Source organism: Diplotaxodon limnothrissa, linkage group LG1 (assembly GCF_057381915.1).
Source record: "Diplotaxodon limnothrissa isolate DT_005_m linkage group LG1, D_limnothrissa_male_GT1.1, whole genome shotgun sequence".
Classification (NCBI taxonomy): Eukaryota; Metazoa; Chordata; class Actinopteri; order Cichliformes; family Cichlidae; genus Diplotaxodon; species Diplotaxodon limnothrissa.
Window position 1 is genome coordinate 1,865,619 of NC_140596.1, and position 16,786 is coordinate 1,882,404.

Genomic DNA, 16,786 nt, shown 5'->3' on the forward strand with positions numbered 1-16,786 from the left:
CACACACACTGAACATCTTGAGTAGTTTAGAGCGAGTCCGGCATTAGAGGAGAGAAAGCAGAGGAGGCGTGTGTGTGTCTGTGTGTGTGCAGTGAGAGTAAAAGCACAGGGACTTCTTCTTCTTCTCTCTGTTTTTTGTTCGAGTGGTGGCGGCTGTGTGTGTGTGTGTGTGAGGCAGAGGAGCACATGTGTGTCTGCTGTTGAAGGAGACGCTGCTGGGTGTGATGGCTCTTTCGCGTTAGTACTTGTGCGGACAGGAGAGTTGGAGGCAGTTGTTTTGTGGGACTCGCAGGGAATGGCAAACTCGGCGGTATCCCTGGAAACATCCGACTAATGACAATGGCTGAGGTAAGAGCGCTTCGCCGCCGTCCTCTGTGTGCCGCGGCTCGTCTCGCACATCATCAGGACGCGATTAACAAAGACGGGCTGGATGGAGTTGTGCCGACTCTGGTGACGGGCGCGTTGGGTTGTTGAATGTAGACGTTCAGCGTGTCCTGATCCTGTTACTGATCGGGCAAAAACAGAAAGGTGGTCTCGAGCTGATATTTAGGGTTTCTGTTATCACACTGTGTGGATTTTTACACTTTACTCCTTCAAAGTAAAGAATTCATGCCAGAAAAACTTTGTTTAAACTCCTTTAATAAGTTTAAAAATGTGAAAATGAGCAGCTGTGCAGGCGGAGAGTTTAAATTCACATAAAGAGGATTTTAAAGTTTTTGAAACTTTCTTTCGTGGCATGTGTGCATCTCTGACTCGCTCTCAAACACTTTGATGGAGACGTTATGTTTATTCACTCCGGTCACCGACAATCCAAAGAGTCGAGTTCTGCACTTCATGAAACATGATTCACTTCTTTATTTCGCCGTTTCTTCCTCTGAGATAATATTCTGCATTCGCCTTTTTCTCTTCTTTGAATTTATTCTAAGGTGCTTGATTTCTGAGGCACTGAGAGGCCTGTTTGTGTGTCTGTGGGTTTGTTTGCAGAGTGGCGTGGCCTCTCGCTGCCTCTCGCTGCCTCTCGCTGCCGGCCGGGTCCTCGCGGCCGCAGCCTGTCGGAATGTAATTTAAGAGCTGCCTAATGTTTTGTTGCAGCCATCATGTAACAATTAGCTGAGCCGTCTGTGTGGCGGCGGCGGTGGCAGCTCTTCACGCCTGTGTGTGTGCGTGTGTGTGTGTGTAAACTATTTAAACAGCGTGTGTTTATGCCCCGTTAGCGGTTTCACTTACACACTGGTGTGTGTGGAAAACGATGAGTGAGCGTGGAATAACTAACTGTTATCAGCTGAACTGTCTGACCTCATGTTTGAAATACGTTGACATGAATCAGCTGAGATTTGAGGACACGATCAGTCGTACACAGGATAATATAGCAGCCTTTATGCCTCTCGAAGGTGTGAGGAGCAGATTTACAGCTGCGACGTTCTCGTTTTATTTTACAGCAGAATAAAAAAGTGGAAGACAAATAAAAACTGTAAGAATGTAAATTCTTAGTAAATTACACTCATCGTGTCATTGTGTTTGCGTCCACACTTTGTTCCTCTAACAGGTTGCTTTTCTGAGGAGGCCATTACGCCGAGGCAGTGATTATTTGTGCGTGAGGCAGAAATGCGAGTCGATCGGCCCTCGGTGGCTTTTCCTCTCGTCCTCTCTTTATCTCCACCTTTGTTTCCCTCTGTAGCTCCGCTGCTTTCTGCGGGTGTCTCTGCTCTCCTCCAGCGCTGCAGGGCAACAGACAACGATTCACAGCGAGTGCCCCGGCCTGTTTTTATAGGGCTGCACTTTGCTTTGTGTGTCTTTATATATAAATGTGTGTGTGTGTTCCAGCCTCATCAGCTTCATTAGCTTCACGAGGGTCCATCCGTGAGAGGATGAGGGGCGGGTGGGGTATCTGTGTGTATCTGCTCCAGCCTTTTACCCCCTTCAGCGTCTCCTTGAGCTGCGATCCGCCCCTCGTGGCCCCCGTCCTGCCCCCCTAACACACACACACACACCGCCCCGTGCTCTGCGCTGCCACCAAAAGGCTTGTGAGGATTTGTCAGCCAGATGTGACAAGATTGTCAAGAGGCGGCGAGGAGAGAGGGAGATCTGATATTAATCAGAGCGTAGCTGGGAGCCAAACTCCCTCAGACTCGGTGTACTAACATGTTCCCCTCATTTACTCGCTCTGCGAGCCAAACACTCCCTACGAGTTCCTAACGGGGAGCCACGAGCTGCAGGAAGCCAACCAAACTTTGGCTCGCCTCCTTCTCCTTCATCTCTTTGTCTGCAAAGAGGCCGCTCTTCTCCTCCTCTCATGGATCTGCAGGTAAAGATCTTTTTTTTGTCTGCTCCAGTGTTCAAACATGCGCTGCATTCATGTGTGTGATTGATTGCTGGATGAGTTTGAAATAACGAGTGTTTCACGCTGTCTTTGGGCTGTATGGAGTCCTAATAGGCTCAAACGCAGCCTGTCACTACTTGCACTCGCCCGGGCTTTTCCCGGGTTTGTCTCCTCCTGCTCGGGACCGGCCGCCGTCTTCCACAAACACTCTGCTTTCATTTAAGGGAATTTTAAAAGCTGTGCTGATGTGCAGTCCACCCTGCGAGGAGGCTGGACGGTCGGACAGCTGAGGGTTTGTTTAAAGTTCACATTTTTGATTGTTCTGGGCGATTTTGTTTTTTTAATTTCTTATTGTCAGCTGCTTCCTCGGAGCAGGGAGACGAAATCAGAAGCTCGCGTATCCTAACCTCACTGCAACTAACGCTTGTCATCAATAAAGACTCCTGGCTGTCTCACACACACACACACACACACACACACACACACACACACACACACACACACACTGTGTCCGTGGTGAGGTCAGGTGAAGCTGCAGGTTTTGGTGCTGTGTTGGTTTCACTGGTGGGAGATAAGCGAGCGGTACCAGGAGCACGGTCCTCCCTCCGAATTCCTGACTGATACTGTGTGTGTTGGCTTCTATCAAATATTCATTACCCTGTGTGTGTGTGTGTGTGTGTGTGTGTGTGTGTGTGTGTGTGTGTGTGATTTTTATTAAACATGCATGGATGCTGCTGGTTAATTTCAAAGTAAAACTTCACAGTTTTCTGAATGAACAGAGTCGCGTTGGTCTCAGTTTTTAGTGATCAAACTGCTGCGGTGTCATTTTTCTCCTTCATAACTTTAACGTCTGAGAGATAAAATTATATTTGAGCATTTCTGCAGTTTTGTGAGCGTTTTCTGTTTGAAGGAAAATGTCGTGTTTGGAGAGAAATTCTTACTTCGTCTGAAAATCCAAACTGGAAAATTGAATGATGTAAAACAGAAAAGTGAAAAAAAATTCTCATGCCATCGATCTGTGGATCAGATTTTTTCTGCTCGGATAAACAACATCAGTCATTTTAATTTGAAATAAAAATCCAGTGACTGTGTTTCGTATTAAACGGCATTATTAATTTTATGAAGAGATCAGTTATAAACCAGACAACAGGTTTGAGGAGGATTTACTCGTGTTTTTACATTTTGTCTCTCATAATGAATAAGTGTCAGTAAATCGTGTTTTGGATGTTTGTTGGCGCTCGTGATAAATCCTAAAAATAAGAATAATAAATGGTCTTTCTTTGATTTGTTGTTTCCAGCGTGAAGAGGAGAAATACGTTCTGGCAGCTCTCGGTGGGCTCAACGATGTTTTCGCCAAGAATTTATCAGTTTACACAAAAAAAGTAAAGCTGAGGGATATCTGTGCCGAATCGCAGACGATTTCTTCATGCACACTTCCTGTTTTTATCCCCTCTGTGTAATCGTCGCGTTAACTGATTAATGGCTGACAGTAAAATGTGGTCCCTCGCACTTGGTCGTCTCTCCCTTTTCCTCGCGGCTCTTTGGCAGCAGTCAGAGTCGAGCGAGCTGCTGCTAATTGATTAGTTTTCCAGCGCATTAGTCCAATGTGTCCCCGTCCATCCCCGCACGGCCCACGTCCAAGCAGCTGTTTGCTCCCGCGAGTCTCCGAGGACGCGGACATATTTTAAAGAGTTTATTTTAAACGCCAGAGAGGACGATGTCATTTTCTTTCTCTTTGTGTGTGTGGCTGCAGCAGCGGACGCACACATCATGTTCCAGCTTCTTCTTTTCTCTCTGCGTCTGGCCTTGAAGCCGTGTTTGTGTTTTATTCCACGTCTTTTTAAGACGCGGTGGAGCGAGAAAGCAGATCCGATCACCAGGAAGCAGCTGCGTTTAAAGCTTTTAATAATTCTCATAAAAGTGTCAGTCTTTGTAACGGCGGCGCAATAACGTGCGCAGGTTAACCTGAAGCCAGTAAAATCCAGTGAACCCCGCTGCTGAGCGTGGAGAGATTTCACATCGTCAGAGTATGGATGCTGTTTTATGGCATACTTACCTCCACCTCCTCCTGCTCCTTCTTCTTCTCTCACTTTTGTCTTGTCCTGGCCTCACCTCCTCTCCCTCCACGGCCTCCTTCCCACACACGGCCTCAAACTAAATGCTGAAACAAACCGGAGAGACGGCGTCAGAATCAGAGCGTGCACGCCACGAGGCTCCATCTGTTTTCACGTTAAAGATGGAAGCGCAAACGTGTCATACGAATGTATACAGAGAGAACCAAGGCTGCATCGCTTCCTTTGATTCTGCATCATTCATGCACCTGTTTGTTTAATCAGCAGAGCTGAGGTGTCATCACACGACCTCGGGATACCTGAGATGTGGAGCAAAGCTCTGAGAGTGGAAGTGGATTTTTCTGTGAATGAGAGGAACTCGCATTAAAGTGTTCACGGTCGCTCACCCGGCGCAGTGAAATGAATGCGTCCCCTCCTGACGACAGCGCGCTTTCGTTTTGTCGTTTATTCGATGCCCCGTGCTGTCACGGTGCTAATCGAAGACGTGTAACGTGGAGGCGGAGGCGGGGGGTGGGGGTTACACTGTTGTACGATATAAAGAAAGTGACACCGTGTTAACTTTAGCTTGAAGAAGTCTGACGGGGACGCATCATTTTGTGCAATTAGTCTTCTTGTCAGCGGCGTCATTGGTGCGTGCGAGCAGCTGCCGCTTTGTTGTGACAACAGCAAAGAGAAAGGGATGGTTGCGGCGGCGGGGAGGGGGGCGGAGAGTTGGTGGGTTCTTCTCGGTCACTGAGAGCGGCGGTAGCAGTGGCCTGCCCCGCGCTGCCATATTTCCTCCTCCACCTCTCCTTCTTCTTCTTCTCAGGAACTCATGAAGTGACTCGCTAATTAAGATAAACGACTGCAAGCACTGGAATGTGTGTGTGTGTGTGTGTGTGTGTGTGTGTGTGTGTGTGTGTGTGTGTGTGTGAGATTGAGATGTATATTAGGGGGGCAGCAGCAGGGGGTGTGTGTGCACCCACAGCGAGACGGGATTAGACTAATTGGGCCGTGTTGGGTCTCGGCGCTCTGTAATGATGGGATTATGTTGCTGAGAGATGAGCAAAGGGGTTTTCACACCTCGCTGCTGTCCCGAGGAGGCCGCCGTGGTCCTCGGGAGGTAAAACCCAACATAAGAGGCCGGCAGAGAGGGTGCAGACAGGGTGGCAGATAGGCGTCACGGGGCCGGAGGCCGGAGCTGCCACCCCGCGCTCAGGTAGCTGCCACCACCTTCACCTCGGGTCCGTTTATTCGTCCTAACAATGCGAGGTCACCGCGAGTTGAAGGACGAGCCCGGCCTCGAGCGTAGAACTGACTAAACGAGGAGGAGGAGGCTCCTTACCCATCCGCCCACGCTCTTCCTCCTCGTGGAGAGGGACCGGGCTCTGATGGAGATGAGCATGCTGCTCATGTATACTAAACCCCTGCTGATCATGCATTATAGATGCGGAGGGAGAGAGGTGGCGGAGCGCAGCCACCCCAAGGTTTTCAGCGTGTAGCGCTAACAACAGCGGCTTTGATCATAAATCTGATGATGCTCCTCCGTTCAGATATGCCTCTTTTTTTTTTTTTAGAGAGCAGGAAGTGGAGTCATTTTTAGTGTAGGGCTCCTCTCTGCAGGTCGCTGCACAGTCAGCAGCTCCTCAGAAAACTGGACTCATTATTGTCGTCATCACTTCCTGCATCTTCATCCCATTAGCTGAGGAGGTAATGGACAGAGCCCTCTGAACCCTGTGTGTGTGTGTGTGTGTGTGTGTGTGTGTGTGTGTGTGTGTGTGTGTGTGTGTGTGCACACGCACGCCTCAGGCTGTCATTGATTGGTTTTGTAGTCCAGGTGTGTCCGACCTGCCCGGCAGCCCTGCACACACACACACACACACACACACACACACACACACACCTGTGCTAACGGGGCAAACCACGAAGTGATGGGGGAGAAATCACCAAAGGCAGTCGTGCTCCTTCTTTCAGTTTCCACGGGCAACTTGGCGATTGTACATTTTTTATGTAGCTTTGTAAGGAGAGCGAAGCTGCACACACACTCACACTCACACACTCACACTCACACACACACACACACACACACACACACACACACTCTCAGCACTTCTTTTTTGCCTTGACTGCGTACTGAGGTGGAGGTTTGTTGTCGGGGTTCCAGATTCAGATCACGTTTGCAAATTTTCTTTTATTTAATAAAAAATTTTTGACACCCAAAATGATCTTCATGTGTTTTATGGAAACACTGACGGATTTTTAAGGCTGGACATAAATTACTCTAATTACAATTAATCACTTTTCCTGCACAAACACAAAAACGTGTTAAACAGCATGTTTGTGACTCTGCTGATCTGCTAACCACATTATGAAAGGAAGCGAACTTCATCATAAACCATCAGCCAGTGATTCAAATCAATAAAGACTAGAATAAAACATCACACGAACAGCTAAACAATCGTCGAGCTGGTGTGCAGCACAGGAGGAGTTTGCTGCTAAACCGACCTGACGAGATCCTAAAATTAATTCTAAAAAACAGAAGGTTTTATATGTATGTGGCACATTAACATGTGAATTTAATGTGACACTAAGCACAAGAAGGCTGCTGGAGAGCACCACAGCTCTCAGGTGCAGCGCTCACCTGGTTTCCTCTGCAGCCACAGCATCGCTGCATGGACAAAACCAAACACTGCACAAATAAATACTTTATGATTATTGTTGTTATTGATGTTATTATTGCCACCTGAAGGTCAGCAGAGAGGAGGAGACTCAGGGTGACCGACTCGCTGCTTACCTGGAATCTAAAAATAATGCAAATGTAACAATAATCATTTTATTCACTTGTGTCAGTTTTTCCTTCGTCTTTCTTCTCATTAAAAAAAAATTGCATTCACTGTAATTTTAAATGTTTCATTTTCACAGTTTTGATAATTTTGCTGATTTTTCGTTTTTGACACTTTGATTATTTTTACTGCCTTCAACACCAAAAATAAACGCAGCGCTCTGACGCTTATTATCAGTCAAAGCTGCCATTAAGTGCCTGCCTGTTAATTCATTAGGAACTTTAAAATGTGTTCAATGCTTTTTAAAACCTGCAGCTGATCATCTCCACGCTCTGCTGCTCAGATCTGCTTTGGTTTCTCTACCAGTCATTTTAACCCCACACAGGTGTTAAATTACTGGTGATTTTCTGTAAGAAATACATGAAATATTTTTCGTTTAGTAATTTATAAAATTACAGAGAGGCCTTGACATCAGTCGTGTCGGGTCTTGATGTCAGGAATTTGGCGTTTCTTCCCACATCCAGTGTGACTAAATGTGTGAAAGGCCTCTGCAGTGTTTTAATGTAAGGAAAACCGTTCACAACACAGGAAAAGAAAACCTGCAGTTTATCTGATTCTATCTGCTTTCATTGTAAAGAATTCTGTGTGTGTGTGTGTGTGTGTGTGTGTGTGTGTGTGTGTGTGTTGACAGGCTATCTGCTGCACTTTGGTGAACTGTAACTGTGACAGCTTCAAGCCGGGGAAGCTGAAGAGGAGGCAGTGTGAAAACTGCAAGCATGGCTGGGTGGCTCACGGTAAGACGAGAGTTTGTCGTTATTATCAGTCAGAAATCTTTGATTTAAAAAGCTTTCACGCTGAAATCTGAATCTATTTATCTGTGTGCCAAAGGAATCTAATTTCTAGTTTGCTGACAGACTCGCAAATAAAACCATTAAAATGGAATCAAGAAAGTAGCTTCCTGTTTTTAGTTTTATTATTTTTCAGATTAACTGTAAGTGAAACGTGCAGCTGTGTCCTGTGAGACGATAAGATGTGAGCTGTGTTTAAAAATTAAATAAAGAAGAGCAGAGCACCGCTGAAGTTCAGACACAGTCGGAGGCTTTGAGCATCAGATGGATGCTGTAGTCAGGGAGATTCTACGACCACGCGGCGTTTAAATTCAAACAGAGATGCAACATGAAGTGTGGCTGCAGAGCTGCACAGTGTTGTTCACATGGACGTGTTTAAATAAAGTTAGAAAAGTGAGCGCAGCGATGACACTGTCGCCTTTACACAGACCCAGGTTAAACATCAGGAACCGTCACAGAGAGAAAACCTGCATGTTTAACGTAATCGAGTAACCCGCGGCGCACGGCGACATGTTTGGCCCTCTGCCTTTGTTGGCGTGCGTGAATCCTGAACTTCACGTTTGCTGACTCGGGAGAAAAAGTGTTGATTTTAATGATGACACAGAACCCTGAGCTCCTCCCTGCAGTGCATCCCAGATTACTCCCAGCTGGTGTCTGTCATTCGTCCTCACATAAATAAGACGTTTCCAGGCCCTGCAGACACAATCGGTCTATTTAAAAGAAAATCGCAAACAGAAAATCTAAAATAATTCATTTTTCTTGACTGAGGATTTTATTCACTAAATATTATTTATGCAGCTTTTTTTTAAGTAAAAGCACGAAGTAAAAAAAAACAAAACATTTTTTGAGTTCTCACAAAGGCCAGAAAAGTGTGATTTAAGTACTTAGAGTAACGCCTGGAGTCACCTGAAGGCTTTTTGTCTCAAGACAATCACTCATCACTTTATTGTGATACCGTCTGAAAATCTGGAGAACTGGAGCTTTCAGATTTAGGTGAACCGAAGCTTTAAAAGTCCTTTAGAGTCATCGCTCTGTGGCGTAAACACAGAGGATGATGGTGGACTAACAGGGTGACCGCAGCGGGATTTTAATGATCGCTGAAGCTCTGGAAGTCAGAGTTTACAGAGCGAGAGTCACATTTATTTCCTGTAATTATTCTAATGTGTCCAACACTCTGCTTGAATCACCATCATTTTGTGTTCTGATGATTATTTCTGCTACACAGACTTGAATGCTGCGTTATTCCCTCCAGTTAACATCGTCCAGTAATACCCACTCTGTCATACACACAATATAGAGCACGAAGTTAGAAGCCAAATTTCTAAAGGACAAAAAAGAGTTAAAATAAAAAGTGAATGACATAAAAATAAATAACTAAAGAAGTTCAATAAATAAAAATCTAAATAAAATGTAATAATACCGAATAAAAACAAGCAAAATTAAGGTATTATAATAAAAAAGCTAAATTAAAATTTAGTTAAATAAAACTTAAATTAGAAATTATATATTTCTTTAAACTAAATAAATAAAATGGTAAATAGAAAGAATAAAAAGTAAATTTAAAAAGTAGTAAAACGATCTAACAGGAAATTGTTCGGTGAATGAAAACAAATAATAATAATAATAAAGGTTAAGTTGCTGAGCAACCTGAAGTGCAGTGAACAGATTTTATTTGTTGTCCAATATTTAATGAAGATTATTGTTTATTTATTTTTCATTCTTTTTCTTTTGTTCCTGTTTTTATTTGATTTGTTACATTTAGGCCCAAAGATTCGATCAAAAAAATATTAATAAATGCTTGAACTCAATTTAATAATGCAAGCGGAGTGAGAGAGCGGACAGGAATGTGAAATGTGAACATGCAGCAGCACAAACACGCATGCAGCGCCCAGGCAGAGCTGAACTCTGTGATCTCAGATTACTCTAATCTGTTCAAACGTGACCCCTGTGTTTCAGCCCTGAGCAAGCTGAAGGTGCACCACATGTACCAGAGCAGCCAGGTGGAGATCGTCCACTCCAATGTGGTGTTCGACATCTGCAGCCTGATGCTGTACGGCACGCAGGCCATCCCCATCCGCCTCAAGATCCTCCTGGACCGCCTGTTCTCCGTCCTGAAGCAGGAGGTGGTGATCCAGATCCTGAACGCGCTCGACTGGACGCTGCAGGACTACATACGAGGATACGTGCTGCAGGTGAGCGCTTAGGACTGAAGAAGCCTCGGCTGGTGTGCGCGACATTTCAGGAAAGGTTTGACTGAACACGTTAGCGTTCAGCAACGGTCTGCGGCACAATGCCACCTGCATGTGTGGCTCATCAGTCAGGGGAGCAGGGATTCGATGATCAGGTTCACAAATTGATCGTGGTTCATGTTTGAATATAACAGTAAGCTTGCACATTAAAAACATGTGTGCCTGCTGCTCCTGTGGACACCTCATGAGTGACAAATTTAAGGACACCTGTGCTGCATCTGGCTGCAGCTGGAGAAGCTCTAGAAAGACTCTGTGAGTGAGAAAGAAGCCTTCAATCGTCGGTGTTCATTCAGTTTAAGACTTCAGTTTAGCTGCCTCCAGGGTTTATGCTAAGCTAAGCTCAGTGCTCTTCTACAAAGAAAAGTTCTATAAAAATTAATTTAATAATTTTACAAAAGAAATCAGGATGGGGGACGTTGCTTTACTGCTGATAGCCACAGACTCTCCTTACAGTCGTATTCTGAGTGTATCAGTTATCTTCTGCTGGAGCCGTTTAACACGTTTAACAGAGCGGCTCCCCGAGACTGGAGCCTCTAGTGGATGTTAGAGGAAGTGCAGGCTGATGTCTGACTGTTCACTTATTTTACAACAATCTGTGCATTTCTTTGTTAATCGTAACCATTTGATAAGCACAGACATGTGATCTCTCACCCCAACCAATCACAGCAGATGGCCCCGCCCCTCCCTGAGCCTGGTTCTGCTGGAGGTTTCTTCCTGTTAAAAGGGAGTTTTTCCTTCCCACTGTCGCCAAAGTGCTGCTCATAGGGGGTCATATGATTGTTGGGTTTTCTCTGTATGTGTTATTGTAGGGTCTGCCTTACAGTTTAAAGCGCCTTGAGGCGACTGTTGTTGTGTATAAATAAAGTTGAATTGAATGTTATGTAGCTGGTAAAAGTGTTAATTTAATTAGTTTAATTAGAAAGCTGTTGGATTCAGTTTTGTTGTGGCCAAAATCTCTTTCGGGGAAACCTGAAATAATCATCTACAACTTTGTGTACTGCATGTTTTTGAGTGCATGGAGGAGATGAGCGTCTGTGAGACAAGAACGATTATTTCTCATATTATTGGTCATGCATTACGACACAATATCAATGCATATTTTTAAATATCACGCCTTCATTTCCTCCTGTTTTTCCAGCATTTTGTGGACTCGGGTTGTGTTCAGACTCAGTTTTTCGGCCGCCGCAGTGACGAAAAACAAAGTTAAAACACTTTCCTGGATAGACGTGTGAGCGGGACACCTGAGAAACACCACCACAGCCCGCGAGTACATGAAGGGAGAGACTGAAGGAATTTCTGAGGAAGGCGAGGGAGGAGGGGGAGTCAGAAAATCATGGTTGACGCCAGGCAGGAAAGGGCGGGGGGGTGCCACGGCAAAGCGATGCCACGAGCGGTGCCCCGCCGAGGCGGTACCACCGGGCTCGGGGAGGTCTCCGAACTGCCCGCTGCATTTGTAAACATTATGTCTTTTGCTCCAGATTTCCTCTCAAGCCGGCGCCAAGCCGGCCGGGTCCGAGGCTGCAGGCGCCGTGTCAGGCGCGCACACAGATCTCACTTCGATTAGTACATCATCAAGTATTCAAGCTGGGCTGCGTTTAATTCATGTTAGCTCATCTAATGGCGAACGTAGAGTCAGAATCCTCGACAGGCACCCAATGAATGCTCTGTGATGAAATATTAATCGCGGTTATGGCACGAAGCCGCTCCTCACTTTCAAAGACCCCCAAACTCACATGTGATTACAGCCGGGCTGAGGCAGAGAGGACCCGCTTGATCAATGCACGGCGCCTTCTGCTCCCCCCGCCCTCGCCGCAGATATGTGTGTGTGGTATGTTGTGCACGTATTTATTTGCGCTCGCCTTTGGGAGTGTGCGCGTGCGTGTGTGTGTCCTGCCGATGCAGAGCAGGCACATCCACATGATTTAAATGAAGAGAAATGACCTGCGAGATGAAGCGCTGCGTGTCTGCGTAATGAGCTTTCTCGGGGTTCTGCGCTGCCCGCTTGCATTAACACTCCATCTGATTCCTTTATTTAGCCGCCCTGCCAATCTGCTTTATAAGGTGTGTCGTGCAGCCCACTGTGTGAATATGTATGAGCAAGCCAGCAGACACTTTTAATGCCGATGATGAAACCGCTCTCTCCTTTCTTTCTCCTACTTCCTCTGCCCTCTCCTCTCTTCTCTCTGCAGGATGTCGCGGGGAAGGTGTTGGACCGCTGGGCGATCATGACGTTCGAGGAGGAGATCGCCACGCTGCAGCAGTTCCTGCGTTTCGGGGAGACCAAATCCATCGTGGAGCTGATGGCTCTGCAGGACAAAGAGGGCCAGGCAGTGCTGGTTCCCAGCACCCGCACCAACTCCGACATCCGCACATTCATCGAGCGAAACACCCCCCGCACGGCTGCCAACCTCTCCGCGTCCAAGACCGATAAGCTGAGCGGCAACAGCATGCACCACTTCGAGAACTTCATCAACAGCATGGCCTTCATGCTGCCGTTCCAGCTGCTCGGCTCTGTCCCGGCGCCGTTCCTGGGCTCGCACACGGGGGCGATGCAACAGCAGCACCAGCAACATCAGCAGCACCAGCCGCTGTGCCGCGGGCCGATGGAGCAGCAGGGCCAGCGGCAGGACGTTCAGGGGCGGGACGGTCTGCTCAGGGGCAATCACCCCTCTCTGTCGCACCCGTCGGAGAGCACGCTGCTCAGCTCCGGCGCCATCTCGTTCTCAGCTGACCTCGACCGAAGTGGAGACAAGCCGACGGACGGCCTCTCCGCCAGCACGAAGATCGAGGCCGAGGACTTCTCCACCAGTGACAATTACTCAGACGGGCCCTCCACACCGTGCACGCCGTCCATCAGCTCCGACGTGACCCAGATGTCACCGGAGAGCAAACTGCGCTCATTGGACAGAAACGGGAGCGGCGGTGGCGTCTCGGGAGGCATCGCCGGAGGAGGCTCTCTGAAGAAGGGTCGTGTGTTTTGCAACGCCTGCGAGAAGACGTTCTATGACAAAGGCACGCTGAAAATCCACTACAACGCAGTGCACCTCAAGATCAAGCACAAGTGCACCATCGAGGGCTGCAACATGGTGTTCAGCTCGCTGCGCAGCCGCAATCGCCACAGTGCCAACCCAAACCCACGCCTCCATATGCCCATGAACCGCAACAACCGGGACAAAGACCTGCGGAGCAACTTGTCCGCTGACGAGAGCTCTGAAGGAGAGAAGAGGCCTGAATACGGCACCCCCATCTCCATCTGCTCTGCAGAGAGCCAAAAATCGGTGTCCAGCTACATGGTGAGCCACATGGACTCTGGCTCCAAGCTCCACAGCAGCTCGTTCCCCAGCATGGGCCAAAGCGGCATCCTCTTCCCCAACTTAAAAACAGTCCAGCCAGTCCTGCCTTTCTACAGAAGCCTGGTAACCCCGGCTGAGCTCGCCAACACCCCGGGAACGCTACCCTCGCTTCCTCTGCTGTCCTCCTCTGTGCCCGTCAAACCCCTCACAGCCCCCGAGCCCTGCACGACTGACCCGATACCAAAGAAAAAGTCTCGCAAGTCCAGCATGCCAATAAAGATAGAAAAGGAGATGGTGGAGCGAGACGAGCAGGATAAGGAGAGCAGCTCCGAGGATGAAGCTCCCTTACACGGCAGGGACAAGGACGAGTGCGACGGTAACAAAGAGGAAGGACGTCTGTGCACAAGAGAAGCTGGGGAGGAGAAGGAAGCCAGAGATGCGTACCAGGGCAAAGACATGGAGAGAGAGCAAAGTTTGGAGAGAGAAAGGACAGAGAGGGAGGACAAAGACGACGGCTCGAGGCTAGCCGAGACCGGCGTCATCACCTGCGCGTCCTCCCCCTTCGAAAACAGGCTGATGGACAATCACTGTGATGACAGCTCGCTCTGCCAGGACCCAGAGAGGGAGGACCGCGAGCACGGCCTCAACAAGATGTCAGAACTCAAGTGGGACGACGGCGAGCACAGGCTGACGAATGGCGGCGGCCTCCAGCTCACAGAGAGGGAGGCGTCCGATGGCTGCGGAGATGACTACGGAGACTCGGGGTTATCTCACCTCGATCCCGACGCCGTCCTGCCGCACCACTGTGAGATCTGCAGCAAGAACTTCAAAAACCCCTACAGCGTCAAGATGCACTACCAAAACGTCCACCTGAAGGAGATGCACATGTGCACGGTGGACGGCTGCAACGCTGCCTTCCCCTCCCGCAGGAGCAGAGACAGGTGAGAGGCGCTCGATTTCTCCTCCTGACACAAGTGCACGTTCGAGTATTTATAAACAACAACAACTTAAAGTCACAAAAGTGCAGCCTGCATGTCTGTGCAGCACCACGTCAGGTTTCTGTATTCATGAATCTGTAGGAAACGTTACAAACTGCATCTGTTCGCACTGACGGTGCAGCTGAAAGTGCATCTGCTTTAGCAAACTGTGTCCTCGAGTCTCGTCAATCAAAAACAGAGTCGGGGTTTGGCGCTCACAGGGTAAAGACTGTACGTGTGTGATGACAGCCTGTTCTCGTGCTGGCTGCGTCTCACAGATACAGATCGATCCATTTGTACTTATATAGCACCAAATCACAACAGCAGTCGCCTCAAGGCTCATTATAGTGTAAAACATCAATAGACAATCAGATGACCCCCTATGAGCTAGCATTTGGTGACAGTGGAGAGGAAAAACCTCGCCTGCTCAGATTCAAGCTCTCGCTCTTTGAAAGGGGACAGTTCAGCATCACCATAGCGACAGAACAGCAGTGTGACCTCTGTGGGAGTTTTTCTTCCCCGGTGTCGCCTACTGCTTCCCCCTGACTGTTGGGTCTTTACTGGATAAAGAGATCGTTGCTGTGTTGTATTGTTTTGGTGCTGAATTGAACTGAACTTCCATCAGCTAATAGCAATTCTACATTTCTGAAGGTGCTTCTCACTTTGTACCCAAACCACAGCAGAGGGCTAAGAACGCTGCCCTGCGTTAATGTTTGAGGAAAACAGCCACAGTCACCTGAAATCTTGTCACCTTGTTAAAAACACTGAAGACACTTTTTATCCGAACCTTCCAAAAGTGATCCAAACTCGGATAGCCCTCTCTGTCAGTGCGATGTGCGCTCGCATGCAGACGGACGCTCATCACTCTTTGTGCAGCTGCAATAACAATAAATGTTTCACATGAAATTTTGAGGTAAACTGACTGAAACACTCACAGTGTCATTTTTGTTTGTCACCCGCAGACACAGCGCCAACCTGAACCTGCACCACAAGCTGCTGACCAAAGACTCCTTCAGCCCGGCCAACGCCCTCTACTCTCACGCCTCCCTTTGTCGAGACAGAGACTCTGCCGGGCTGGAGTACTGCCAAGAGCAGCGGGACCGAGACCCGCCCCACCGGGATCCGAGCGGCCAGACCTCCGTCATCTTCCGAGGGCACAACCGCATGGGTCTGGTCTTCCCGATGAGCAAAATGTCCACGGCTCTGGACAGCGCCGAGGCGTCTCCGGTGGGAGAGACTCAGAGATTGGGAGGTGGGGAAGGCGGCGTAAGCGGGGAGGATGGGGCAGTCCTGGACCTGAGCACCTCATCCTCTGCCCCGCCTCGTGGCAGCGCTCAGTCTTCCTGGGACTCAGACGGAGCCGGCAGCGAGGAAGGGGAGGGGGCCGAGGAAGACGAGGAGGAGGCGCTCCCCGTGGAGGACAGCGATGAAAGCTGCGATGGGATCGGCGTGGGCAGGCCCGGGGGCGACGAGCTTGCACTCGAAGGGGGGAGGACCCTGGGCTGTGGCGAGGGAGGACAAGGAGGGCTTCAGGGAGGTGGGGGTGGATCTCCAATAACGTGCCACGTCTGCCAAAAGGTCTACAGCAACAAGGGCACATTCAGAGCCCATTACAAGACTGTCCATCTGAGACTTCTTCACAAGTGTAAAGTCCCCGGCTGCGACACGTCGTTCTCCTCCGTGCGGAGCAGGAACAGGCACAGCCAGAACCCGAACCTCCACAGGAACCTGGCTGTTAGCTCGGGTTCCCCCATGGAACAGGAGTAGACCTCAAAGGCCAACGTTTACTTTGTCCAAGTTGTTCTTTTGTTGTTTTTCCTGGGCGCGTAATAAAGAAGGCTCACCCGTTAGCACTTTGGAAACATCACGCCGTCATTCATCCGTTACTGTAGGCGAGAAAGGGACGAGCAGAGAGGAAACCAAATTCATTTAAAACAACCAAAACCTGCGCAGGTCAGCCAGTTGGTTTCGGCGTCGTGCTGATTTATTTTGGTTTTCCTTTGAGCCCTTTAAAAAAACATCCGTGTGGACTAAAGTTTTCCTTGTGTTGTCGAATCCTGCAAGTGTTTTTTCTCTTCCAGTGTTTCTGTCGTCGGACGTCCACGTCTGCCCCGTGAAGCCGTAGTGAAGTAACTCCTACACTCGTCGTTTCACTCGTCCCAGCAAAACAGTCTCTGTTGAAAAGCTATTGTGTTGTGAGGTAGAACAATAAGTTATTGTACGGTGTTTCTATGATCTGTCTTCACTGTTCTCTTTGTTGGAAAC

At 48.4% G+C, this 16,786-nt stretch overlaps 1 protein-coding gene across 1 annotated transcript; it reads left to right on the plus strand.

Moving 5' to 3' along the window:
- Positions 1-333: 333 nt before the first annotated feature.
- bnc1 (basonuclin zinc finger protein 1) lies at positions 334-16,288 on the plus strand. Its single transcript, XM_085351203.1, has 5 exons — positions 334-348; positions 7,846-7,948; positions 9,959-10,194; positions 12,441-14,485; positions 15,484-16,288. The coding sequence occupies exons 1-5, from the start codon at positions 334-336 to the stop codon at positions 16,286-16,288; spliced, it is 3,204 nt and encodes a 1,067-aa protein (XP_085207329.1).
- Positions 16,289-16,786: the final 498 nt, after the last annotated feature.

Excerpts from the sequence above, each read along its gene's own strand:
- bnc1 (XM_085351203.1), top strand. Across the intron at positions 10,195-12,440 it reads TACGAGGATACGTGCTGCAG|GATGTCGCGGGGAAGGTGTT; the intron begins GTGAGCGCTTAG and ends TTCTCTCTGCAG. Across the intron at positions 14,486-15,483 it reads TCCCGCAGGAGCAGAGACAG|ACACAGCGCCAACCTGAACC; the intron begins GTGAGAGGCGCT and ends TGTCACCCGCAG.